General features: G+C 40.9%; 1 protein-coding gene across 1 annotated transcript in view; it reads right to left on the minus strand.

Moving 5' to 3' along the window:
- The window catches only part of LOC142483928 (uncharacterized), a 141,211-nt gene extending 116,338 nt beyond the window's left edge, over positions 1 to 24,873 (minus strand). Inside the window, exon 1 of the mRNA XM_075583851.1 lies at positions 24,396 to 24,873. Coding sequence (XP_075439966.1) covers positions 24,396 to 24,507 — 112 coding nt within the window. The 5' untranslated portion in view covers positions 24,508 to 24,873. The remainder of the gene's footprint in view (positions 1 to 24,395) is intronic.
- Between the last annotated feature and the right edge of the window lie 1,856 nt (positions 24,874 to 26,729).

Genomic DNA, 26,729 nt, shown 5'->3' on the forward strand with positions numbered 1-26,729 from the left:
GTCTTCCAGTGAACAAAATCATCTTGTGGACTTGATGTCCTTGATGGACGAGGGTCCAACTAGTGTTGGAGATGATATGTCTACGCAACACTCATTGTTTAAACCGAATTCTACTTTTTATCCCTATCATTCTAGGGGACAGTATATTGACATTTTCAATAAATTGGTGGAAAAGGAGTTTAAGACTCTGGAACAATCGCAGACAACTCGAACAAATCAGAATATGAATTTGACTACACAGGAAAGACATGTGCTAAAAACACTGCAATTAGATCCAAACACAATTGTACGTGAAGCAGACGAGGAGGCATTATACTCCAAGACAGAATAGATTACTGCTTGGAAGCAACTAGATTATTGTCAGACCCCTTGTCCTATTATAAACTTCCCAAAGACCCTACAGTTCAATTCCAACTGGGTCTCAATGAGTTGTTAAAATCTGCTTATCAATCGAATGTTCTCAAGAAACATGAGTTTGATTATTTGTGGTGTACGGCTCCCACCATCCCTATTATGTATCATTTGCCTAAGATTCACAAATCACTCACTAATCCTCCGGGGCGACCTATTATTTCAGGGATACATTCACTTACTGCTAATCTTTCATCTTATGTAGATTTCTTTCTACAACCACTTGTTTCACTATTACCATCACACTTACTTGACACCACTTCTTTACTCACTATTCTTACAGGTTTCACTTGGAGACCTTCTTATCAGTTAGCCACATTGGATGTTCAAACTCTTTATACTTCTATTCCACATGAAGGGGGATTAGATGCTATTGATCACTTTTTATCACTCCATTGCACTTTACCACTCCTTCAACGTAGGTTTATTCACGATTCAATAGAATTTATTTTGAAACACAATTATTTTCTTTTTGAACACGATTTTTATTTACAATTGTGTGGCACTGCTATGGGGACACGTTTTGCACCATCTTTTGCAAATTTATACATGGGATGGTGGGAATCGTCACACATACACTGGCGACACACTTTATTCGAGCTCGGCTAGTCCCACGAATTCGGGTATACCCGGTTGTATTGAGGTTTATGACTGTTTTCTGCCCGAGTACATTGGGTTATTTTCCAGGCAGGGATTGAAGCATTTTATTCCCGCTGGCTGCAATACTGCACAGTATATATATATATATACAGGCGGTCCTCGGTTATCCGACGCAATGCGTTACTCAAAATGGCGTCGGATAGCGAAGCGTCGTAAAGCGAAACCCGTTTTCCCATAGGAACACAGTTTAAATTAAACGTTCCGTTCCTGAAGGCATTTTTAATGCTAAAATACACAGAAAATGTTACTCAAGCAATAAGATATGCAGCACACACATAGATTATGATGTAAACATTATATTTATTGATTACAGAACTGTAAAATAAAACTATAAAAATAATACTATGCTGTATTTTGTACAGAAATGTACACGAGCAAAAAAAAAACACATCAATTATTGGAGGAAGATGATGGGGGGGGGGAATCTTCAATAGACAACGGACTTTTTGGAGGTGATGTAGGTGCGGTTGAAGGTTTCGGCCTCTTGAAGAACCTCTTCATTGAAGTCTGGACAGATCCTTTCCTTTTCTGCGTGTAGATCTCTCTATAGCAGCTGATTTGGTTAGACACCCCACGACTGACTGTTGAACTCCGTTCAATGTTAGGGTCATTGTCCTCAAATATGGCCAGTGCGCTATCAATGTGCTTGAATGCCGCAGCCAACATTTTGCTAGACAAAGATTTACGTGGCTGTGGCTGTGCCACATCAGCAGATTGGTGGGCCTCCTCTTCAGCAATTTTTTGCTCCTCTAATTGCATGAGGTCTTCATTGCTCAACTCGTTAGAATGTGAGGCGATCAACTCCTCAATATCCTCGGTTTCCACCTCCAAGTTGAGATCTCTGGCCATTTGCACAACATTTTCTGTAACTTCTGCAACAGTCTCTGTAAGGCCTTGGACATCAGACACAAAATCCGGGCACAAATTACGCCAAACTCCGTTTAGATTGGATTGTTTCACCTCATTCCATGCCTCTCCAATGTTTCTTACTGCATGGAGAATGTTGTAACCCTTCCAAAATTCTTTTAGGGTTGGACCACCTTCCACATCGGTTGCTCTGATGGCCTGGGCAAATGTTCGCCTAAGATAGTAGGCCTTGAAGGAAGCGATAACACCCTGGTCCATCGGCTGTATCAGTGAGGTGGTGTTGGGGGGCATGAACACCACCATGATGTTTGGATGATGGTCATCCAGGTACACGGGATGGCCAGGAGCATTGTCCAGGAGCAGCAACGCTTTGAAATCGAGGTTCTGGTTCATGCAATATAATTGCACAGTCGGAACAAATTGATGCTGGAACCAGTCCTCAAAAAGGCTCCCTGTTACCCATGCTTTACGGTTGGACTTCCAAATCACTGGAAGTGTGTGCTTTGCATAACCCTTGAATGCCCTAGGGTTTTCTGCATGATAAACAAGCAAAGGTTTTAGCTTGAAATCACCTGCAGCATTTGAACCAAGCAGAAGAGTCAGCCTGTCCTTTGCAACTTTAAACCCGGGCATAGATTTTTCCTCTCTTGCAATGTAGCTTCTACTGGGCACTTTCTTCCAGTAGAGCCCAGTCTCATCAACATTGAACACTTGACGTGCGCAATAGCCACCGTCCTCTATAATTTTGGCCAATGTAACAGGGAAGGTTTTAGCTGCCTCCTCATCAGCACTAGCAGCTTCACCGGTCACTTTAATGTTATGCAAGTTTGCCCTCTCTTTAAACCGCATAAACCAGCCCTTACTTGCAGTGAACGTTTCCTCAGTGGCCCCTTCTCCATGCTGTTGCTTAATGTCCTCATACAGACTCAAAGCCTTGGCCTGAATTAAGGCTAAACTAATGGGCACATGACGCTGGGATTGATCTTCCAGCCATATGATGAGGAGTTTTTCTACCTCAGCAATATGCCCAGCACGTTGCCTTATTGTCGTACCTTGCATAGGTGCTGAGCCCTCGATCTGTTCCAGGATTCTTGCCTTGTCTTTTATTATAGTCACAATAGTTGTGCGAGGTATATCCAAGGAACGTCCAATTTCTGTGTTCGTCTCTCCTTTCTCAGAGCGCTTTATGATGTTGTGCTTGGTCTCCAAAGTTATAGATTTTCTATTCCTTTTTGGAGTAACAGCACTTTGCTTTTTGCTTTGATCAGCCATGGTTTAGGGCCTAAAATACACCCCCAAACCTTCACACAGACTGTTCAGGATGATCTCCCTAGCCTGCAGCCGTCTGGTTGTTCATTTGTAGCAATTTTTTAAAGCGTCGTAAGAGCGTCGGATAAGCCGTTCGGGCGTCGTAAAACGGGCCATAGGGATGCATTGACAAGCGTCGGATAAGCCGTTCGTCGTAAAACGAAGCGTCGTAAAACGAGGACCGCCTGTATATACTGCATTACAATTCATGAATTTATGCCATCTGGTAGACACGCGAAGCATTGCAGCCTATTAAATCCTAATCATTATCATTTAACAGATCAGCCGCCCGTCAGCCAGGCATGAACCCAGGCTGGGAAGGCAAACACAACGGGGCTTGTCAGAGGTGAGGAGCGGCGCATTCCAGGTATCTGCCAGGTACATACCGGGTATTTGCTCGAATAAAGTGTGTCGGTGCAGTATGGGGCGTCGATGTGTCTCCGCCGCAATTAATTATGTGGCGGAGATACATCGATGATGTGATTGTAATTTGGGACGGTGACAGCATCTCATTTGACAGCTTTGTTGCTGGGCTAAATGACAATCAGTTTAATCTGATTTTCACTAGCGAGTTAAGTCCAACTAACATCAATTATTTGGATTTGGAAATATATATTGCTGACAATAAATTATACACCAAAACCCATTTTAAAAGCACAAATGTGAATTCCTTTTTACATCCAACAAGTGGTCATGAGAAAAGATGTATTAACAACATTCCATACAGCCAGTTTCTGCGCATTAGGCGCAATTGTGCTGATTTGGAAACATTCAAGGTCCAATCTCAGACACTTCTGGAATGTTTCCTAGAAAAGGGCTATGATAGCACTATTATTGATAGGGCGTATAAAAGGGCGCTGAATACTAAGAGGGATAAATTCATTTATTTTTCAAGTAGTAAACAAACAGAAAATCAATTTGTTGCCATCGACGGTAGTTTGAATACATCCTCTCAGCCATTGGGAAACACCATTGCTATCGATTCTCTTCCATCAAACACTGCACCACTAAATGTAGAGCTGAAAAAACCCAACAAGAAAAAATCATTTAATAAAAATGAGAGGAAGACTCCATATTTTATAACCAAATTTAACAGTTCACATAGTAAGATAAAGCATATCCTCAATAAATATTGGTATATCTTGCATATGGATCCCATTTTAGCCAAATTTTTACCCAAAAGACCACCGATTGTCTTTACAAATTCCAATAATCTAAAAAATATACTGGCCCCGAGCCTTCTTAAAGGCAGTGTCCCTACTAAGAAGAAGGACCTTAGAGATTTATTAGGGTTAAAGGGTAACCACAGATGTAATAGATGTAAAATCTGTCCTAGAATGTTAACTCAAGATCATTTCAAATCTAAATTGACAGACTTTAAATATGAAATCCATAATTATATTGACTGTTTAACAACATATGTCATATATATCTTACAATGTGGATGTGGATTACAATATGTAGGTCGCACCAAACGCCATCTCAAAATACGTGTGATGGAACATCTTAGAAACATTGTTAACATTCCCAAACTATTGGCCTCTGGTAAACCACTTATGCAATTGTTGTCTCATTTTAAAGATGTTCATCAGTGCAGCACAATAGGTGTTTAATATATGGGTATCGAACATATAGCTACAACTATTAGAGCTGGTGACAAAGACTTACAAATTGCAAGAAGGGAGCAGTTTTGGATTTTCACCCTCCAAACTCAATATCCAGGGGGGTTAAATGATTATGTAGAACTGACTCCCTTTTTGAAGTGAATATATGAGTACGATCCAGTTAGTCATTCAGCTGTTCGCTTTAACATTCCCTATATCTGTATTATTGTGTGCATTTTCCCCTCTCTCCATTATGGTTTTTTTTCCTGTTTTTTTGTTTTATTCCTTCTTTATCTGTTTCTTCCACCCCCAATTCTTATGCTTCACAAACCTCCCACCCCCCCTTTTTCTGTGTCATATGTATTTTATGTGTTGCATTTGTATTTGTAATGTGTTTGCACAATGTTTTATCCATATTGTTCATATTATATATGTGTTTTATCTACTACACTTGTCTATAGGGGGTTACCTGTTTGCATAACTTTATATGTCTTTATATTGTGTGGCATTTTTGCTTTTAAGTATTACCTTTTAATCTTTTAAATGCCACTGAAATATGAAATGCATCATTATACTATGGATTTCAGTACAAGAGGGGAGGATTCGTAACACCACCCACCCCTCTTACCCTCAATTCAATTGGTTGCTCAATTATCATTACCAACCAATGATCTAACTGGATAGACATAAAAAGGACCCCAGACAGGTGCCCCAGATCACGCCTGAAGAAGTATACTTTTGTAAACGAAACGCGTCGCGAATGGTGTTGCTGGCTTATTGTACACTCACAGCCAGCCTACACACAAGTGGTTTTTTATTCCGATCACGATCGTACACACAAAAACGGACAGGCATCGCCAGGACAGCTACAGGGGGCTTCATTTCATGCGCATGCGCGCTACGCGGTCCACCACGCTGACACTCGTGGAGGTCTGACGGCGTCACAGCGCTACAGGGACAGCCCCAGCGCGCGGGACTGATCTCTGAGGAGTGATTCTGCCCCTGCTCATCCTATTCTGATGCCCTACCATAGAAGTGACGATCGAGACCGGGGATTATTAAAGTTTTTATTTATGTAAGTGGTTACTATTGTTTATTGTTTGTAATACACTTTATTTCTCTCATTTTGGTGCGCTGTTGTGTTTTCTTTTTCTTGGAACTTGGCATCGCCGTCGGAGTTCTCCATTGGGATCCATCTTGGAGGTGGGGGAAGACACCTTGAACAACAGGAGCAGCAAAAGATCAGAGAGGAACTATCATTCCACACCCTTAAAGAGCAAGAGCGCGGACTGGACACTTTTTTGACTGGTAATCTGTGTGACCCACTTGTTGAGTCACACAGCATCCCCCTTCTTTCCATACAGTCACGCAGCAGCTATTAGCCTCTTATGATTTAATTGTCCAATTATCACATTATTGTTCTTGGGCTATTTCTTACTTGTGCAGTATACATTTTTTATTGTCCCATGTTTCGTCCATCTTTCCCTCCATTTCCCCCTCCCCTTCCCCCACCCTCTTTTTCCTTCTTTCCCTTCCCCCTCCCCCTCCCCTCTCCCCTTCCCCTCTCCTCCCCACCTCTTTCGCCTTCCCTATATGGACGTATTATGGCTGAATCTAATACCAGCCAATTTCTAGATTGTCCCAAAAACAGGTTTAACAAACCAGAGCTGTTTAGTAAGATGTTCTCAGATACGCCAATAGAAGAGGTTACAACTCCTAGTTTGCCTTCTCTTATGAATGAGTTGCATGAACTATTGGAGAAGGAGACCAAGTCCTGGCTAGAAATGGCCACATTGGAAGAATATATAAGGGTGGGTCGCATACCAAGAGGACTTAAGAGTCCTCAAACCCTCAACTTATATTACAGATAGTCCGGAGTTTGTCAAAGAATGGGAAAGGATCCAAGATCACTGTTCTTTAGAGCTAATTCGATTGTTAATCCTAGAAAGGAAAAAAGAGATAATCGAAGTAGACAGTAAAATAACTAAAGTTAAAAATGAGATTTTGGAGATTCCCTGTCTAGACAAACTACCACAACTAACTAAAGACATGAATATTAAGTTGAGGAGATCAGAAAATCAAATATTAATTAATATGAACAAAAAATTTCTCAAGGAAAAGAGAGATTATGCTCTTAATATTCAAAGATGTTGGGATACAGTAAAGGAAACCACTATAGATGGGGACCCTGCTATACATGACACACATGAATCTAAGGCTACAGTTCCAAATCATTCAAAGGGTTCAACACAAACCAAACATCCAAACCCCAAAGTTAATATTAATATCCCAAGGACACCAAGGGATTACCAATTTTTATGCTAGACCCACCCATGAGAAACATACTAGACTCCCGTCCAAATATCAAAGGAACGACACTACAGATCCCTCTGGATGGGGTCCCAATTCCCACAAACAACAACAAGGGAATTCCCATTATTCTAAACAGAATAGGAAGCAGAACAAACAGCATACTCCACATAATAAGAAAAATAACGGTGCTTCTAGGAAACATACTAACACCCATAGAAGAGAGGAACATGGAACTCCTGTTATTCCTCTACATAACCAATTTGAAGCATTAAGGGATAAAAAAGAGGAGATAGAGAATGAGGATTTTTTAAACAGGTTGGAGAAAATGAGACAATCAATATCCACCTGGGATTCCAACCACTCACCTTTATTGGGAGCACCCAAAAAGAGTACAAGGAAAAGACAGGTTTCAGGAGAGGACATAGAGGGAGTGGAATCAGAGGGAAGCAAACAACCCTCCCCTCCCAAGTCTATCCAGATGACCCAACATTAAAATCGAAGGGCATCTTTAATTTGTCCCATTTTCAAATAGATCACACTTTAATGAAAGTCTTGGGCAAAGGACTTTCTTTTGCCCCTACACGTAGGGTTAACAATTTAGATCTTTATATAGATCTTCAGAAATTTAATCGGAAGTTAACCCTCAGCAGACATTTAGTTTCAGATCAGGGAGGTCGAGTGTCTACTCCTAACACTATTAACCCTATTGTCAATACACTGTCTTCCAGTGAACAAAATCATCTTGTGGACTTGATGTCCTTGATGGACGAGGGTCCAACTAGTGTTGGAGATGATATGTCTACGCAACACTCATTGTTTAAACCGAATTCTACTTTTTATCCCTATCATTCTAGGGGACAGTATATTGACATTTTCAATAAATTGGTGGAAAAGGAGTTTAAGACTCTGGAACAATCGCAGACAACTCGAACAAATCAGAATATGAATTTGACTACACAGGAAAGACATGTGCTAAAAACACTGCAATTAGATCCAAACACAATTGTACGTGAAGCAGACAAGGGAGGAGGCATTATACTCCAAGACAGAGTAGATTACTGCTTGGAAGCAACTAGATTATTGTCAGACCCCTTGTCCTATTGTAAACTTCCCAAAGACCCTACAGTTCAATTCCAACTGGGTCTCAATGAGTTGTTAAAATCTGCTTATCAATCGAATGTTCTCAAGAAACATGAGTTTGATTATTTGTGTTGTACGGCTCCCACCATCCCTATTATGTATCATTTGCCTAAGATTCACAAATCACTCACTAACCCTCCGGGGCGACCTATTATTTCAGGGATACATTCACTTACTGCTAATCTTTCATCTTATGTAGATTTCTTTCTACAACCACTTGTTTCACTATTACCATCACACTTACTTGACACCACTTCTTTACTCACTATTATTACAGATTTCACTTGGAGACCTTCTTATCAGTTAGCCACATTGGATGCTCAAACTCTTTATACTTCTATTCCACATGAAGGGGGATTAGATGCTATTGATCACTTTTTATCACTCCATGGCACTTTACCACTCCTTCAACGTAGGTTTATTCACGATTCAATAGAATTTATTTTGAAACACAATTATTTTCTTTTTGAACACGATTTTTATTTACAATTGTGTGGCACTGCTATGGTGACACGTTTTGCACCATCTTTTGCAAATTTATACATGGGATGGTGGGAATCGTCACACATATGGGGCGTCGATGTGTCTCCGCCGCAATTAATTATGTGGCGGAGATACATCGATGATGTGATTGTAATTTGGGACGGTGACAGCATCTCATTTGACAGCTTTGTTGCTGGGCTAAATGACAATCAGTTTAATCTGATTTTCACTAGCGAGTTAAGTCCAACGAACATCAATTATTTGGATTTGGAAATATATATTGCTGACAATAAATTATACACCAAAACCCATTTTAAAAGCACAAATGTGAATTCCTTTTTACATCCAACAAGTGGTCATGAGAAAAGATGTATTAACAACATTCCATACAGCCAGTTTGTGCGCATTAGGCGCAATTGTGCTGGTTTGGAAAAATTAAAGGTCCAATCTCAGACACTTGTGGAATGTTTCCTAGAAAAGGGCTATGATAGCACTATTATCGATAGGGCGTATAAAAGGGCGCTGAATACTAAGAGGGATAAATTCATTTATTTTTCAAGTAGTAAACAAACAGAAAATCAATTTGTTGCCATCGACGGTAGTTTGAATACATCCACTCAGCCATTGGGAAACACCATTGCTATCGATTCTCTTCCATCAAACACTGCACCACTAAATGTAGAGCTGAAAAAACCCAACAAGAAAAAATCATTTAATAAAAATGAGAGGAGACTCCATATGTTATAACCAAATTTAACAGTTCACATAGTAAGAAACAACATATCCTCAATAAATATTGGTACAGTATATCTTGCATATGGATCCCATTTTAGCCAAATTTTTACCCAAAAGACCACCGATTGTCTTTACATAATCCAATAATCTAAAAAATATACTGGCCCCGAGCCTTCTTAAAGGCAGTGTCCCTACTAAGAAGAAGGACCTTAGAGATTTATTAGGGTTAAAGGGTAACAACAGATGTAATAGATGTAAAATCTGTCCTAGAATGTAAACTCAAGATCATTTCAAATCTAAATTGACAGACTTTAAATATGAAATCCATAATTATATTGACTGTTTAACAACACATGCCATATATATCTTACAATGTGGATGTGGATTACAATATGTAGGTCGCACCAAACGCCATCTCAAAATACGTGTGATGGAACATCTTAGAAACATTGTTAACATTCCCAAACTATTGGCCTCTGGTAAACCACTTACGCAATTGTTGTCTCATTTTAAAGATGTTCATCAGTGCAGCACAGTAGGGGTTAAATATATGGGTATCGAACATATAGCTACAACTATTAGAGCTGGTGACAAAGACTTACAAATTGCAAGAAGGGAGCAGTTTTGGATTTTCACCCTCCAAACTAAATATCCAGGGGGGTTAAATGATTATGTAGAACTGACTCCCTTTTTGAAGTGAATATATGAGTACGATCCAGTTAGTCATTCAGCTGTTCGCTTTAACATTCCCTATATGCGTATTATTGTGTGCCTTTTCCCCTCTCTCCATTATGTTTTTTTTTCCTGTTTTTTTGTTTTAGTTCTTCTTTTTCTGTTTCTTCCACCCCCAATTCTTATACTTCACAAACCTACAAACCTCCCCCCCCCTTTTTCTGTGTCATATGTCTTTTATGTGTTGCATTTGTATTTGTAATGTGTTTGCACAATGGTTTATTCGTATTTTTCAAGTCCTAAACTCACACCAAGGGCCAAATACCCCCCTCACCCATCCCCACTACACACAATAAAGCGGGCACGGTGGGTTAACCTCTTCATTGCCTTAGTGACTATCCGCTATGGTAATGACGCAGCATTTTCTGTATTTTTAATAATATTGAGCAGGAGCAGGGGGGGTCCCTGAGCATTAATTTCTGGCTCAGGGAACCCCCTGATCACTGTACAATATTAATACAATACAGAAATGATGCTTCTTTACTATAGCGCTTAGCCGCTAAGGTAAAGAACGAGTGTTTATTTATACTGTATATTGTATGTGTTTTATTGATACTGTACATGTGCAGAGGGTCTCCAGAGCAGAAGCGCACAGGTTTCAGGTCTGGGGACCCCGTGCCCCCCGAGATACAGGCCCCTTTAGGGGGTGCCGGTATCCCGATGCTCTGCTTGGTTTACAGGCCGCGATCACGTGATCGGGGCCTTTAAACGCAGAGGGATACCGGCACCCCCTAAAGGGGCCTGTATCTCGGGGGGCACGGGGTCCCCAGACCTAAAACCAACGCGATTCAGCTCCGGAGACCCCCTGCACATTTACACTATCAATAAAAATGTATTTCAAATAATTTTTATTGTGCCGATGTTTGCGCAGAGAGAGAGCAGCGGATCTCTCTCTGCTGCAAACACATCACGCCCCCGCCGCCCATACAGTAATATCATTTATGTATATGCATACAGTATACAGTACATTACTGTATGTGTACAGTACTGTATGTTAGGGCTTATAGGGGTTGTTGTTATACAGTATATATATATATATACTGTACAGTATATACTGTATACTGCATTACAATTCATTATAGGGGACGGCTTCACAGAGAACAGCTCGCAAGCGCCACCATGTGTATTTTCACGGCATTGCAGTATTTCAGCAAGCCGGAATAAAAAGCTTAAATCCCTGCCGGAAAAGAACGCAATGCACTCTGGCAGAAAACGATCAGAAACCTGAATACACCCGAGTATACCCGAATATACCCGCGGGACTAGCCGAGCTCGAATAAAGTGTGTCGCCAGTGTATTATATTATATATGTGTTTTATCTACTACACTTGTCTATAGGGGGTTACCTGTTTGCATAATTATATGTCTTTATATTGTGTGGCATTTTTGTTTTTAAGTAATACCTTTTAATCTTTACAATGCCACTGAACTATGAAATGCATCATTATAATATGGATTTCAATACAAGAGGGGAGGATTCGTAACACCACCCACCCCTCTTACCCTCAATTCAATTGGTTGCTCAATTATCATTACCAACCAATGATATTACTGGATAGACATATAAAGGACCCCAGACAGGTGCCCCAGATCACGCCTGAAGAAGTATACTTTTGTATACGAAACGCGTCGCGAATGGTGTTGCTGGCTTATTGTACACTCACAGCCAGCCTACACACAAGTGTTTTTTTATTCCGATCACGATCATACACACAAAAACGGACAGGCATCGCCAGGACAGCTACAGGGGGCTTCATTTCATTCGCAAGCGCGCTACGCGGTCCACCACGCTGACACTCGTGGAGGTCTGACGGCGTCACAGCGCTACAGGAACAACCCCAGCGCGCGGGACTGATCTCTGAGGAGTGATTCTGCCCCTGCTCATCCTATTCTGATGCCCTACCATAGAAGTGACGATCGAGACCGGGGATTATTAAAGTTTTTATTTATGTAAGTGGTTACTACTGTTTATTGTTTGTAATACACTTTATTTATCTCATTTTGGTGCGCTGTTGTGTTTTCTTTTTCTTGGAACTTGGCATCGCCGTCGGAGTTCTCCGTTGGGATCCATCTTGGAGGTGGGGGAAGACACCTTGAACAACAGGAGCAGCAAAAGATCAGAGAGGAACTATCATTCCACACCCTTAAAGAGCAAGAGCGCGGACTGTACACTTTTTTGACTAGTAATCTGTGTGACCCACTTGTTGAGTCACACGGCATCCCCCTTCTTTCCCATACAGTCACGCAGCAGCTATTAGACTCTTATGGTTTAATTGTCCAATTATCACATTAAATATAGTTAAAAATGAGCTGAAACACTCTCCAGACTCCACACTAATTTTTAACTATATTTTATAGTTTACTATTTTTATTATTTTTCAATCCCCCTTCCTTGTCCCTCGCGCCAGTTCTCCCTGCTGACTGTTCTCTGCAACTTCCTGGTTGCCATTCAGCGCCTTGTTCTATCACTGTGTACACCACAGACACTGCCTTGAACTTTGCACTTAGCCAGTGACGTCATCAGCGGTTGTCCCGCGAGACACAGAGGCGTGCTGCCGGCGTGTGGCAGTGGAGAAATACAGCGGAGCAGACTGCACGCGCTGCAGGGACCTGTGTGTGTACTCACACGGTGGACTTTCCATCTCAGCATACAGAAACGGAGTGAGTGCCCTCCACGGATCCAGAGGGCCCCCCTCTTCCTACCCGGCCAGATGATCGTGGGTCTCCAGTTCCGATCTCCATAGCGGGTGAAGACTGATGAGTCCAGCTGTTCCCTTGTGTGGTAACCCCACTAAACAAACGCTTGTTTTTATATTTATTGATGTACGCAGAACTTATTATCTTCTAGTAAAATCAACATTTTAAACTGTATTACACTACGCGCGTTGTGCGCCTTGTCTTTTCTCCACATTACAAATACAAATGCAACACATAAAAGACATATGACACAGAAAAAGGGGGGGGAGGTTTGGGGGTTTATGAAGTATAAGAATTGGGGGTGCAAGAAACAGAAAAGGGAGGAATAAAACAAAAAAACAGGGAAAAAACCCATAATGGAGAGAGGGGAAAAGGCACACAATAATACGCATATAGGGAATGTTAAAGCGAACAGCTGAATGACTAACTGGATCGTACTCATATATTCACTTCAAAAAGGGAGTCAGTTCTACATAATCATTTAACCCCCCTGGATATTTAGTTTGGAGGGTGAAAATCCAAAACTGCTCCCTTCTTGCAATTTGTAAGTCTTTGTCACCAGCTCTAATAGTTGTAGCTATATGTTCGATACCCATATATTTAACCCCTACTGTGCTGCACTGATGAACATCTTTAAAATGAGACACCAATTGCGTAAGTGGTTTACCAGAGGCCAATAGTTTGGGAATGTTAACAATGTTTCTAAGATGTTCCATCACACGTATTTTGAGATGGCGTTTGGTGCGACCTACATATTGTAATCCACATCCACATTGTAAGATATATATGACATATGTTGTTAAACAGTCAATATAATTATGGATTTCATATTTAAAGTCTGTCAATTTAGATTTGAAATGATCTTGAGTTAACATTCTAGGACAGATTTTACATCTATTACATCTGTGGTTACTCTTTAACCCTAATAAATCTCTAAGGTCCTTCTTCTTAGTAGGGACACTGCCTTTAAGAAGGCTCGGGGCCAGTATATTTTTTAAATTATTGGATTTTGTAAAGACAATCGGTGGTCTTTTGGGTAAAAATTTGGCTAAAATGGGATCCATATGCAAGATATACCAATATTTATTGAGGATATGTTTTATCTTACTATGTGAACTGTTAAATTTGGTTATAAAATATGGAGTTTTCCTCTCATTTTTATTAAATGATTTTTTCTTGTTGGGTTTTTTCAGCTCTACATTTAGTGGTGCAGTGTTTGATGGAAGAGAATCGATAGCAATGGTGTTTCCCAATGGCTGAGAGGATGTATTCAAACTACCGTCGATGACAACAAATTGATTTTCTGTTTGTTTACTACTTGAAAAATAAATTAATTTATCCCTCTTAGTATTGAGCGCCCTTTTATACGCCCTATCGATAATAGTGCTATCATAGCCCTTTCTAGGAAACATTCCACAAGTGTCTGAGATTGGACCTTGAATGTTTCCAAATCAGCACAATTGCGCCTAATGCGCAGAAACTGGCTGTATGGAATGTTGTTAATACATCTTTTCTCATGACCACTTGTTGGATGTAAAAAGGAATTCACATTTGTGCTTTTAAAATGGGTTTTGGTGTATAATTTATTGTCAGCAATATATATTTCCAAATCCAAATAATTGATGTTAGTTGGACTTAACTCGCTAGTGAAAATCAGATTAAACTGATTGTCATTTAGCCCAGCAACAAAGCTGTCAAATGAGATGCTGTCACCGTCCCAAATTACAATCACATCATCGATGTATCTCTGCCACATAATTAATTGCGACGGAGACCTATCGACGCCCCATATGTGTGACGATTCCCACCATCCCATGTATAAATTTGCAAAAGATGGTGCAAAACGTGTCCCCATAGCAGTGCCACACAATTGTAAATAAAAATCGTGTTCAAAAAGAAAATAATTGTGTTTCAAAATAAATTCTATTGAATCGTGAATAAACCTACGTTGAAGGAGTGGTAAAGTGCCATGGAGTGATAAAAAGTGATCAATAGCATCTAATCCCCCTTCATGTGGAATAGAAGTATAAAGAGTTTGAGCATCCAATGTGGCTAACTGATAAGAAGGTCTCCAAGTGAAACCTGTAAGAATTGTGAGTAAAGAAGTGGTGTCAAGTAAGTGTGATGGTAATAGTGAAACAAGTGGTGGTAGAAAGAAATCTACATAAGATGAAAGATTAGCAGTAAGTGAATGTATCCCTGAAATAATAGGTCGCCCCGGAGGATTAGTGAGTGATTTGTGAATCTTAGGCAAATGATACATAATAGGGATGGTGGGAGCCGTACAACACAAATAATCAAACTCATGTTTCTTGAGAACATTCGATTGATAAGCAGATTTTAACAACTCATTGAGACCCAGTTGAAAAAAGGGTTGGGAAGTTTACAATAGGACAAGGGGTCTGACAATAATCTAGTTGCTTCCAAGCAGTAATCTACTCTGTCTTGGAGTATAATGCCTCCTCCCTTGTCTGCTTCACGTACAATTGTGTTTGGATCTAATTGCAGTGTTTTTAGCACATGTCTTTCCTGTGTAGTCAAATTCATATTCTGATTTGTTCGAGTTGTCTGCGATTGTTCCAGAGTCTTAAACTCCTTTTCCACCAATTTATTGAAAATGTCAATATACTGTCCCCTAGAATGATAGGGATAAAAAGTAGAATTCGGTTTAAACAATGAGTGTTGCGTAGACATATCATCTCCAACACTAGTTGGACCCTCGTCCATCAAGGACATCAAGTCCACAAGATGATTTTGTTCACTGGAAGACAGTGTAGTGACAATAGGGTTAATAGTGTTAGGAGTCGACACTCGACCTCCCTGATCTGAAACGAAATGTCTGCTGAGGGTTAACTTCCGATTAAATTTCTGAAGATCTATATAAAGATCTAAATTGTTAACCCTACGTGTAGGGGCAAAAGAAAGTCCTTTGCCCAAGACATTCATTAAAGTGTGATCTATTTATAATGGGACAAATTAAAGATGCCCTTCGATTTTAATATTGGGTCGTCTGGATAGACTTGGGAAGGGAGGGTTGTTTGCCTCCCTCTGATTCCACTCCCTCTATGTCCTCTCCTGAATCCTGTCTTTTCCTTGTATTCTTTTTGGGGGCTCCCAATAAAGGTGGGTGGTTGGAATCCCAGGTGGATATTGATTGTCTCATTTTCTCCAACCTGTTTAAAAAATCCTCATTCTCTATCTCCTCTTTTTTATTCCGTAATGCTTCAAATTGGTTATGTAGAGGAATAACAGGAGTTCCATGTTCCTCTCTTCTATGGGTGTTAGTATGTTTCCTAGAAGCACCGTAATTTTTCTTATTATGTGGAGTATGCTGTTTGTTCTGCTTCCTATTCTGTTTAGAATAATGGGAATTCCCTTGTTGTTGTTTGTGGGAATTGGGACCCCATCCAGAGGGATCTGTAGTGTCGTTCCTTTGATATTTGGACAGGAGTCTAGTATGTTTCTCATGGGTGGGTCTAGCATAAAAATTGGGATCCCTTGGTGTCCTTGGGATATTAATATTAACTTTGGGGTTTGGATGTTTGGTTTGTGTTGAACCCTTTGAATGATTTCGAACTGTAGCCTTAGATTCATGTGTGTCATGTACTGTATAGCAGGGTCCACATCTATAGGGGTTTCCTTTACTGTATCCCAACATCTTTGAATATTAAGAGCATAATCTCTCTTATCCCTAAGAATTTTTTTGTTCTTATTAATTAATATTTGATTTTCTGATCTCCTCAACTTAATATTCATGTCTTTAGTTAGTTGCGGTAGTTTGTCTAGACAGGGAATCTCCAAAATCTCATTTTTAACTTTAGTTATTTTACTGTCTACTTCGATTATCTCTTTTTTCCTTTCTAGGATTAACAATCGAATTAGCTCTAAAGAACAGTGATCTTGGATCCTTTCCCATTCTTTGACAAACTCCGGACTATCTGTAATATAAGTTGAGGGTTTGAGGACTCTTAAGTCCTCTTTGTATGCGACCCACCCTTATATATTCTTCCAATGGGGCCATTTCTAGCCAGGACTTGGTCTCCTTCTCCAATAGTTTATGCAACTCATTCATAAGAGAAGGCAAACTAGTAGTTGTAACCTCTTCTATTGGCGTATCTGAGAACATCTTACTAAACAGCTCTGTTTTGTTATACCTGTTTTTGAGACAATCTAGAAATTGGCTGGTATTAGATTCAGCCATAATACATCCATATAGGGAAGGCGAAAGAGGTGGGGAGGAGAGGGGAAGGGGAGAGGGGAGGGGAGGGGGAGAGGAGGAGGAGGGGGGAGGGAAAGAAGGAAAAAGAGGGTGGGGGAAGGGGAGGGGGAAATGGAGGGAAAGATGGACAAAACATGGGACAATAAAAAATGTATACTGCACAAATAAGAAATAGCCCAAGAACAATAATGTGATAATTGGACAATTAAACCATAAGAGTCTAATAGCTGCTGCGTGACTGTATGGGAAAGAAGGGGGATGCCGTGTGACTCAACAAGTGGGTCACACAGATTACCAGTCAAAAAAGGTGTCCAGTCCGCGCTCTTGCTCTTTAAGGATGTGGAATGATAGTTCCTCTCTGATCTTTTGCTGCTCCTATTGTTCAAGGTGTCTTCCCCCACCTCCAAGATGGATCCCAACGGAGAACTCCGACGGCGATGCCAAGTTCCAAGAAAAAGAAAACACAACAGCGCACCAAAATGAGAGAAATAAAGTGTATTACAAACAATAAACAATAGTAACCACTTACATAAATAAAAACTTTAATAATCCCTGGTCTCGATCGTCACTTCTATGGTAGGGCATCAGAATAGGATGAGCAGGGGCAGAATCACTCCTCAGAGATCAGTCCCGCGTGCTGGGGCTGTCCCTGTAGCGCTGTGACGCCGTCAGACCTCCACGAGTGTCAGCGTGGTGGACCGCGTAGCGCGCATGAAATGAAGCCCCCTGAAGCTGTCCTGGCGATGCCTGTCCGTTTTTGTGTGTACGATCGTGATCGGAATATAAAACCACTTGTGTGTAGGCTGGCTGTGAGTGCACAATAAGCCAGCAACACCATTCGCGACGCGTTTCGTATACAAAAGTATACATCTTCAGGCGAGATCTGGGGCACCTGTCTGGGGTCCTTTATATGTCTATCCAGTTATATCATTGGTTGGTAATGATAATTGAGCAACCAATTGAATTGAGGGTAAGAGGGGTGGGTGGTGTTACGAATCCCCCCCTCTTGTATTGAAATCCATATTATAATGATGCATTTCATAGTTCAGTGGCATTTAAAAGATTAAAAGGTAATACTTAAAAGCAAAAATGCCACACAATATAAAGACATATAAAATTATGCAAACAGGTAACCCCCTATAGACAAGTGTAGTAGATAAAACACATATATAATATTATATGAACAATATGGATAAAACATTGTGCAAACACATTACAAATACAAATGTAACACAAAAAAGACATATGACACAGAAAAAGGGGGGGGGGAGGTTTGGGGGGTTTGTGAAGTGTAAGAATTGGGGGTGGAAGAAACAGAAAAAGAAGGAATAGAACAAAAAAACAAAAAAAAAAACCATAATGGAGAGAGGGGAAAAGGCACACAATAATACGCATATAGGGAATGTTAAAGCGAACAGCTGAATGACTAACTGGATCGTACTCATATATTCACTTCAAAAAGGGAGTCAGTTCTACATAATCATTTAACCCCCCTGGATATTTAGTTTGGAGGGTGAAAATCCAAAACTGCTCCCTTCTTGCAATTTGTAAGTCTTTGTCACCAGCTCTAATAGTTGTAGCTATATGTTCGATACCCATATATTTAACCCCTACTGTGCTGCACTGATGAACATCTTTAAAATGAGACAACAATTGCGTAAGTGGTTTACCAGAGGCCAATAGTTTGGGAATGTTAACAATGTTTCTAAGATGTTCCATCACACGTATTTTGAGACGGCGTTTGGTGCGACCTACATATTGTTATCCACATCCACATTGTAAGATATATATGACATATGTTGTGAAACAGTCAATATAATTATGGATTTCATATTTAAAGTCTGTCAATTTAGATTTGAAATGATCTTGAGTTAACATTCTAGGACAGATTTTACATCTATTACATCTGTTGTTACCCTTTAACCCTAATAAATCTCTAAGGTCCTTCTTCTTAGTAGGGACACTGCCTTTAAGAAGGCTCGGGGCCAGTATATTTTTTAGATTATTGGATTTTGTAAAGACAATCGGTGGTCTTTTGGGTAAAAATTTGGCTAAAATGGGATCCATATGCAAGATATACCAATATTTATTGAGGATATGCTTTATCTTACTATGTGAACTGTTAAATTTGGTTATAAAATATGGAGTCTTCCTCTCATTTTTATTAAATGATTTTTTCTTGTTGGGTTTTTTCAGCTCTACATTTAGTGGTGCAGTGTTTGATGGAAGAGAATCGATAGCAATGGTGTTTCCCAATGGCTGAGAGGATGTATTCAAACTACCGTCGATGGCAACAAATTGATTTTCTGTTTGTTTACTACTTGAAAAATAAATGAATTTATCCCTCTTAGTATTCAGCGCCCTTTTATACGCCCTATCGATAATTGTGCTATCATAGCCCTTTTCTAGGAAACATTCCACAAGTGTCTGAGATTGGACCTTGAATGTTTCCAAATCAGCACAATTGCGCCTAATGCGCAGAAACTGGCTGTATGGAATGTTGTTAATACACCTTTTCTCATGACCACTTGTTGGATGTAAAAAGGAATTCACATTTGTGCTTTTAAAATGGGTATTGGTGTATAATTTATTGTCAGCAATATATATTTCCAAATCCAAATAATTGATGTTCGTTGGACTTAACTCGCTAGTGAAAATCAGATTAAACTGATTGTCATTTAGCCCAGCAACAAAGCTGTCAAATGAGATGCTGTCACCGTCCCAAATTACAATCACATCATCGATGTATCTCCGCCACATAATTAATTGCGGCGGAGACACATCGACGCCCCATATGTGTGACGATTCCCACCATCCCATGTATAAATTTGCAAAAGATGGTGCAAAACGTGTCCCCATAGCAGTGCCACACAATTGTAAATAAAAATCGTGTTCAAAAAGAAAATAATTGTGTTTCAAAATAAATTCTATTGAATCGTGAATAAACCTACGTTGAAGGAGTGGTAAAGTGCCATGGAGTGATAAAAAGTGATCAATAGCATCTAATCCCCCTTCATGAGGAATAGAAGTATAAAGAGTTTGAACATCCAATGTGGCTAACTGATAAGAAGGTCTCCAAATGAAACCTGTAAGAATAGTGAGTAAAGAAGTGGTGTCAAGTAAGTGTGATGGTAATAGTGAAACAAGTGGTTGTAGAAAGAAATCTACATAAAATGAAAGATTAGCAGTAAGTGAATGTATCCCTGAAATAATAGGTCGCCCCGGAGGATTAGTGAGTGATTTGTGAATCTTAGGCAAATGATACATAATAGGGATGGTGGGAGCCGTACAACACAAATAATCAAACTCAGGTTTCTTGAGAACATTCGATTGATAAGCAGATTTTAACAACTCATTGAGACCCAGTTGGAATTGAACTGTAGGGTCTTTGGGAAGTTTACAATAGGACAAGGGGTCTGACAATAATCTAGTTGCTTCCAAGCAGTAATCTACTCTGTCTTGGAGTATAATGCCTCCTCCCTTGTCTGCTTCACGTACAACTGTGTTTGGATCTAATTGCAGTGTTTTTAGCACATGTCTTTCCTGTGTAGTCAAATTCATATTCTGATTTGTTCGAGTTGTCTGTGATTTTTCCAGAGTCTTAAACTCCTTTTCCACCAATTTATTGAAAATGTCAATATACTGTACTCTAGAATGATAGGGATAAAAAGTAGAATTCGGTTTAAACAATGAGTGTTGCGTAGACATATCATCTCCAACACTAGTTGGACCCTCGTCCATCAAGGACATCAAGTCCACAAGATGATTTTGTTCACTGGAAGACAGTGTATTGACAATAGGGTTAATAGTGTTAGGAGTAGACACTGGACCTCCCTGATCTGAAACGAAATGTCTGCTGAGGGTTAACTTCCGATTAAATTTCTGAAGATCTATATAAAGATCTAAATTGTTAACCCTACGTGTAGGGGCAAAAGAAAGTCCTTTGCCCAAGACATTCATTAAAGTGTGATCTATTTGAAAATGGGACAAATTAAAGATGCCCTTCGATTTTAATGTTGGGTCATCTGGATAGACTTGGGAGTGGAGGGTTGTTTGCCTCCCTCTGATTCCACTCCCTCTATGTCCTCTCCTGAATCCTGTCTTTTCCTTGTACTCTTTGTGGTGGCTCCCAATAAAGGTGGGTGGTTGGAATCCCAGGTGGATATTGATTGTCTCATTTTCTCCAACCTGTTTAAAAAATCCTCATTCTCTATCTCCTCTTTTTTATCCCTTAATGCTTCAAATTGGTTATGTAGAAGAATAACAGGAGTTCCATGTTCCTCTCTTCTATGGGTGTTAGTATGTTTCCTAGAAGCACCGTAATTTTTCTTATTATGTGGAGTATGCTGTTTGTTCTGCTTCCTATTCTGTTTAGAATAATGGGAATTCCCTTGTTGTTGTTTGTGGGAATTGGGACCCCATCCAGAGAGATCTGTAGTGTCGTTCCTTTGATATTTGGACGGGAGTCTAGTAGGTTTCTCATGGGTGAGTCTAGCATAAAAATTGGGATCCCTTGGTGTCCTTGGGATATTAATATTAACTTTGGGGTTTGGATGTTTGGTTTGTGTTGAACCCTTTGAATGATTTGGAACTGTAGCCTTAGATTCATGTGTGTCATGTACAGCAGGGTCCCCATCTATAGGGGTATCCTTTACTGTATTCCAACATCTTTGAATATTAAGAGCATAATCTCTCTTATCCCTAAGAAATGTTTTGTTCTTATTAATTAATATTTCATTTTCTGATCTCCTCAACTTAATATTCATGTCTTTAGTTAGTTGCGGTAGTTTGTCTAGACAGGGAATCTCCAAAATCTCATTTTTAACTTTAGTTATTTTACTGTCTACTTCGATTATCTCTTTTTTCCTTTCTAGGATTAACAATCGAATTAGCTCTAAAGAACAGTGATCTTGGATCCTTTCCCATTCTTTGACAAACTCCGGACTATCTGTAATATAAGTTGAGGGTTTGAGGACTCTTAAGTCCTCTTGGTATGCGACCCACCCTTATATATTCTTCCAATGGGGCCATTTCTAGCCAGGACTTGGTCTCCTTCTCCAATAGTTTATGCAACTCATTAATAAGAGAAGGCGAACTAGGAGTTGTAACGTCTTCTATTGGCGTATCTGAGAACATCTTACCCAAACAGCTCTGGTTTGTTAAACCTGTTTTTAAGACAATCTAGAAATTGGCTGGTATTAGATTCAGCCATAATACGTCCATATAGGGAAGGCGAAAGAGGTGGGGAGGAGAGGGGAAGGGGTGAGGGGTGAGGGGAGGGGGAGGGGAGGAGGAGGGTGGAGGGGAAGAAGGAAAAAGAGGGTGGGGGAAGGGAAGGGGAGGGGGAGATGGAGGGAAAGATGGACGAAACATGGGACAATAAAAAATGTATACTGCACAAGTAAGAAATAGCCCAAGAACAATAATGTGATAATTGGACAATTAAACCATAAGAGGCTAATAGCTGCTGCGTGACTGTATGGGAAAGAAGGGGGATGCCATGTGACTCAACAAGTGGGTCACACAGATTACCAGTCAAAAAAGTGTCCAGTCCGCGCTCTTGCTCTTTAACGGTGTGAAATGATAGTTCCTCTCTGATCTTTTGCTGCTCCTGTTGTTCAGGGTGTCTTCCCCCACCTCCAAGATGGATCCCAACGGAGAACTCCGATGGCGATGCCAAGTTCCAAGAAAAAGAAAACACAACAGCGCACCAAAATGAGAGAAATAAAGTGTATTACAAACAATAAACAATAGTAACCACTTACATAAATAAAAACTTTAATAATCCCCGGTTTCGATCGTCACTTCTATGGTAGGGCATCAGAATAGGATGAGCAGGGGCAGAATCACTCCTCAGAGATCAGTCCCGCATGCTGGGGCTGTCCCTGTAGCGCTGTGACGCCGTCAGACCTCCACGAGTGTCAGCGTGGTGGACCGCGTAGCGCGCATGCGCATGAAATGAAGCCCCCTGTAGCTGTCCTGGCGATGCCTGTCCGTTTTTGTGTGTACGATCGTGATCGGAATAAAAAACCACTTGTGTGTCGGCTGGCTGTGAGTGTACAATAAGCTAGCAACACCATTCGCGACGCGTTTCGTATACAAAAGTATACTTTTCCAGGCAAGATCTGGGGCACCTGTCTGGGGTTCTTTATATGTCTATCCAGTTATATCATTATCATATCCAGCGCGCGGTTCTTGGAACTTGGCATCGCCGTCGGAATTCTCCGTTGGGATCCATCTTGGAGGTGGGGGAAGACACCTTGAACAACAGGAGCAGCAAAAGATCAGAGAGGAACTATCATTCCACACCCTTAAAGAGCAAGAGCGTGGACTGGACACTTTTTTGTCTTGTATTGGTTACACTGTTGTGAGAGTGCTTATTCACGGTATAGATATACTGTATAGGTTCCTGTGATGGGTCATCTCGTCGATGGCGGGATCGTCACAGGTGGAGGCGCTGCACATTGCACCCCAAGCCCAATATGAGTGAATGCTTAGGCCTCCTGTGTCCCCAAACAGGTTAGCACCACAGAACCAGTAACCTCCATTACCAAACTGATCTCCCTTGGGGGATAGGGGTGTTACATATGCATAAAAAGTCATAAGCAATACATTCTGAGCAATTTAGCGCTATAACACTGCCGCTGCTTTTTCTGTGAGCGACCTTATTAAAGCTACAGACCAAGCAATATCTTGCATGTGTGTTTTTTTTAAATCAGTTTTGTACTATGAGAAAATACTTGTAGCATTTTTTTTAAATAACTCTAAATGACATTTTGAATGTATTCTAATGTAACAATCATTTTTTGTTTCTATAGCGACCATTTACAAAGTCGCATCCCCTTCTTCTTCTGAAACAGGCTCTGGCACTTCCCTTTTTGAGCCCTGCCATGTCTCTAACAGTGCACCAATTGTATCTAGTGACTACCTGGTCACATGATTGTAGCGACAGCCATTTAGTGAACCCCTGAGCCACATCCTCGCCAAACGATCACAGGAGAACGGATCGATCGTAAACTTAGCTAATTATTTATCATTGTGTGGATTGTATTGATGCACATATTAAAGGGGGAAATATATACTTTTTGATTTATTTTTTTATGTTAAACGGCAGCTGGGACTGAGGAGATGTTGAAACGAAAGAATTAAGTGTCTGCTCATTGAGGGATGGAATATGCAGGACCTCAAATTGAAACTCAAAAGATGATCCCACGGATCCCACATACATTTTAACACCGTGACATCTGTGTACATCATTTTATGGCAGCATTGTGCTGCAATCCCGCCAGCTACATCTCCTACTGCACAGCTTAAACCATGGGAGCCCTGCCTGACCATATCGTAATGAGATTAAACAAAGCTTGTGTATGCAATCCCTGCTGTGTCCCCGAGTAATACATGTAGCCCAACCCCACACTGACTCAGCTAAACTTCTGATTGGTCAAATGTAAATAAGGGGAGGAGCCAAAATGACAGTTAGTTTAAATTGACAGTTGGTGAGGAGATTGTCACAGCAGCCATTTTGTGTAAATCTTTTTCCAGACAGATTAATTCCTGCATACAGGTGCTACTGCTTCATACTGATATATAACACCGCTGCATATTACCATGTCAACATTTCAGTGCATGAAGACTATATATGTGCCACATAATGTACTATAATTTACTCTAGTAATCTTCTTACCGATCATGCCACTGGGAGTAAGAAAAGCGACACCTTGATCTATGTTTAGCAATATTACATATAGAGCCCATAACTGTAGCGATATAAAATGCCATATGCCATATGTGCACGTGATAAATAAAGTGCATCACTTCTTTGAAACCTGCCTCACTCCTTTTTATTATATAATGCGACATGCTGTGGCGACGTCATGGTGACGTAGCGCAGCGCCATGACGTCCCGTTGTCATGGCAATGTGATGTCATTTGACGCCGCGCAGCCATGTTCACTGCAGTTGGAAGGGGAGTTCCAGCAGGGTGCCAGGAGGCGCCGCTGCACCACGTCGCACCGAGTAATTTTCTCCGGGTTGGGCTTCAGTAGAAGGTGGCCGTCCTGACCGGGACTGGCCCAGCACCCATAGTGCTCCTGGCTGTAATTCTTCACCCGTTTCCCCTGACAACCCCAGAGAGATTTTGCCTGTCTTGAACTGATGGGAAACCGGCGAGCTCACAGAAGAGCAGGAGAATGACGCTCTGATTTAGGGACGTGAGGTAGATCACTATCTAGCAAGACACTTGAGAGGAGCATTGCTTTCCCCTGCCACAGTCATTGTGTTTAGGTATAGGGGTGCGTATGTCCCCTGAAGTTAGGAGCAGTCTATAGTTAAGGGATTGCTGGAAGTTTCTGCAATTATAGGTCCAAGGCATATATGGTAAAGGAGGGCTGGTAAGAAAGGGTTAGTCCCTGAAGAAGTAGTTTATTCTACGAAACATGTTGGATGATTTTTATCTAGTGCTTTAATATTGCCATTGCCTCCATTGGCTTCACCCTGCTAGTATTACTCCCAGTGGTAATTTTGGGCATATGAGAGACTTTGAGAGACTTTGAGAGACTTTGACTGCCTCCCTGCCGGTTCCCTCGCTGCTGCGGAGACTGTGACGTCATCACGCAGTATCCCGTGACGGAGCGACAACGTGGCACGCCGAGTGTACCATTGCAGAGCTGAGGTCTGACCCCCGTACAGTGGATCTGCTCGCTGAGCTACACGAGCTGCACCAGACGGCTTGGAAGCGCGAGCGGTCCCACCAAGCACCAATACCTGCAACGGAGCGTGGTTGCCGTAAAGGGAAATCCCCTTGGGAGCGATGTACTGCTGAATGAGGGGTTTTGGACATTAATCCTGCTCCTGAACCAACGTAGCGCCCCCGCTGAGAGAAGCAAGCTGCAGACTCTCCTGACAACAGTTGCTGAGTGGTAACTTGTGTGAAACACACTAAATGCACCTATTCCACTGTTTTGATGTACGCAGATTTATTACCCTGTAATTACTAATATATAGCATTACTTGCTTCATTTTTGGCGTTGTGCGCTGTTTCTTTTGTTTCCAATCCTATCGAATGCTTTTTCTGCATCCAGACTCAACATCATAACATTTAATTTCTGATTAGTGGCTGTTTCTAGCAGATCAATGATGCGTCGGGTGTTGTCCGCAGCTTGTCTACCCATTATAAAACCGACTTGATCTGGATGAATGAGTCTGGGCAGGATAAGACTTAATCTATTGGCCAGTAGTTTGGCGTAGATTTTAACATCCGTATTAATTAGGGAAATTGGTCTATAACTTTTGCAATCCTGCGGATCTTTCCCTGGTTTATAAATAACTGATATTGATGCCTGGAGCATCTGCTTCGGGAACGGGGCTCCTGCCAAAACAGAGTTACTGCACCGACACACTTTATTCGAGCAAATACCCGGTATGTACCTGGCAGATACCTGGAATGCGCCGCTCCTCACCTCTGACAAGCCCCGTTGCATTTGCCTTCCCAGCCTGGGTTCATGCCTGGCTGATGGGCGGCTGATCTGTTAAATGATAATGATTAGGATTTAATAGGCTGCA

This window comes from Ascaphus truei, unplaced genomic scaffold, assembly GCF_040206685.1.
Source record: "Ascaphus truei isolate aAscTru1 unplaced genomic scaffold, aAscTru1.hap1 HAP1_SCAFFOLD_395, whole genome shotgun sequence".
NCBI classification, from domain to species: domain Eukaryota; kingdom Metazoa; phylum Chordata; class Amphibia; order Anura; family Ascaphidae; genus Ascaphus; species Ascaphus truei.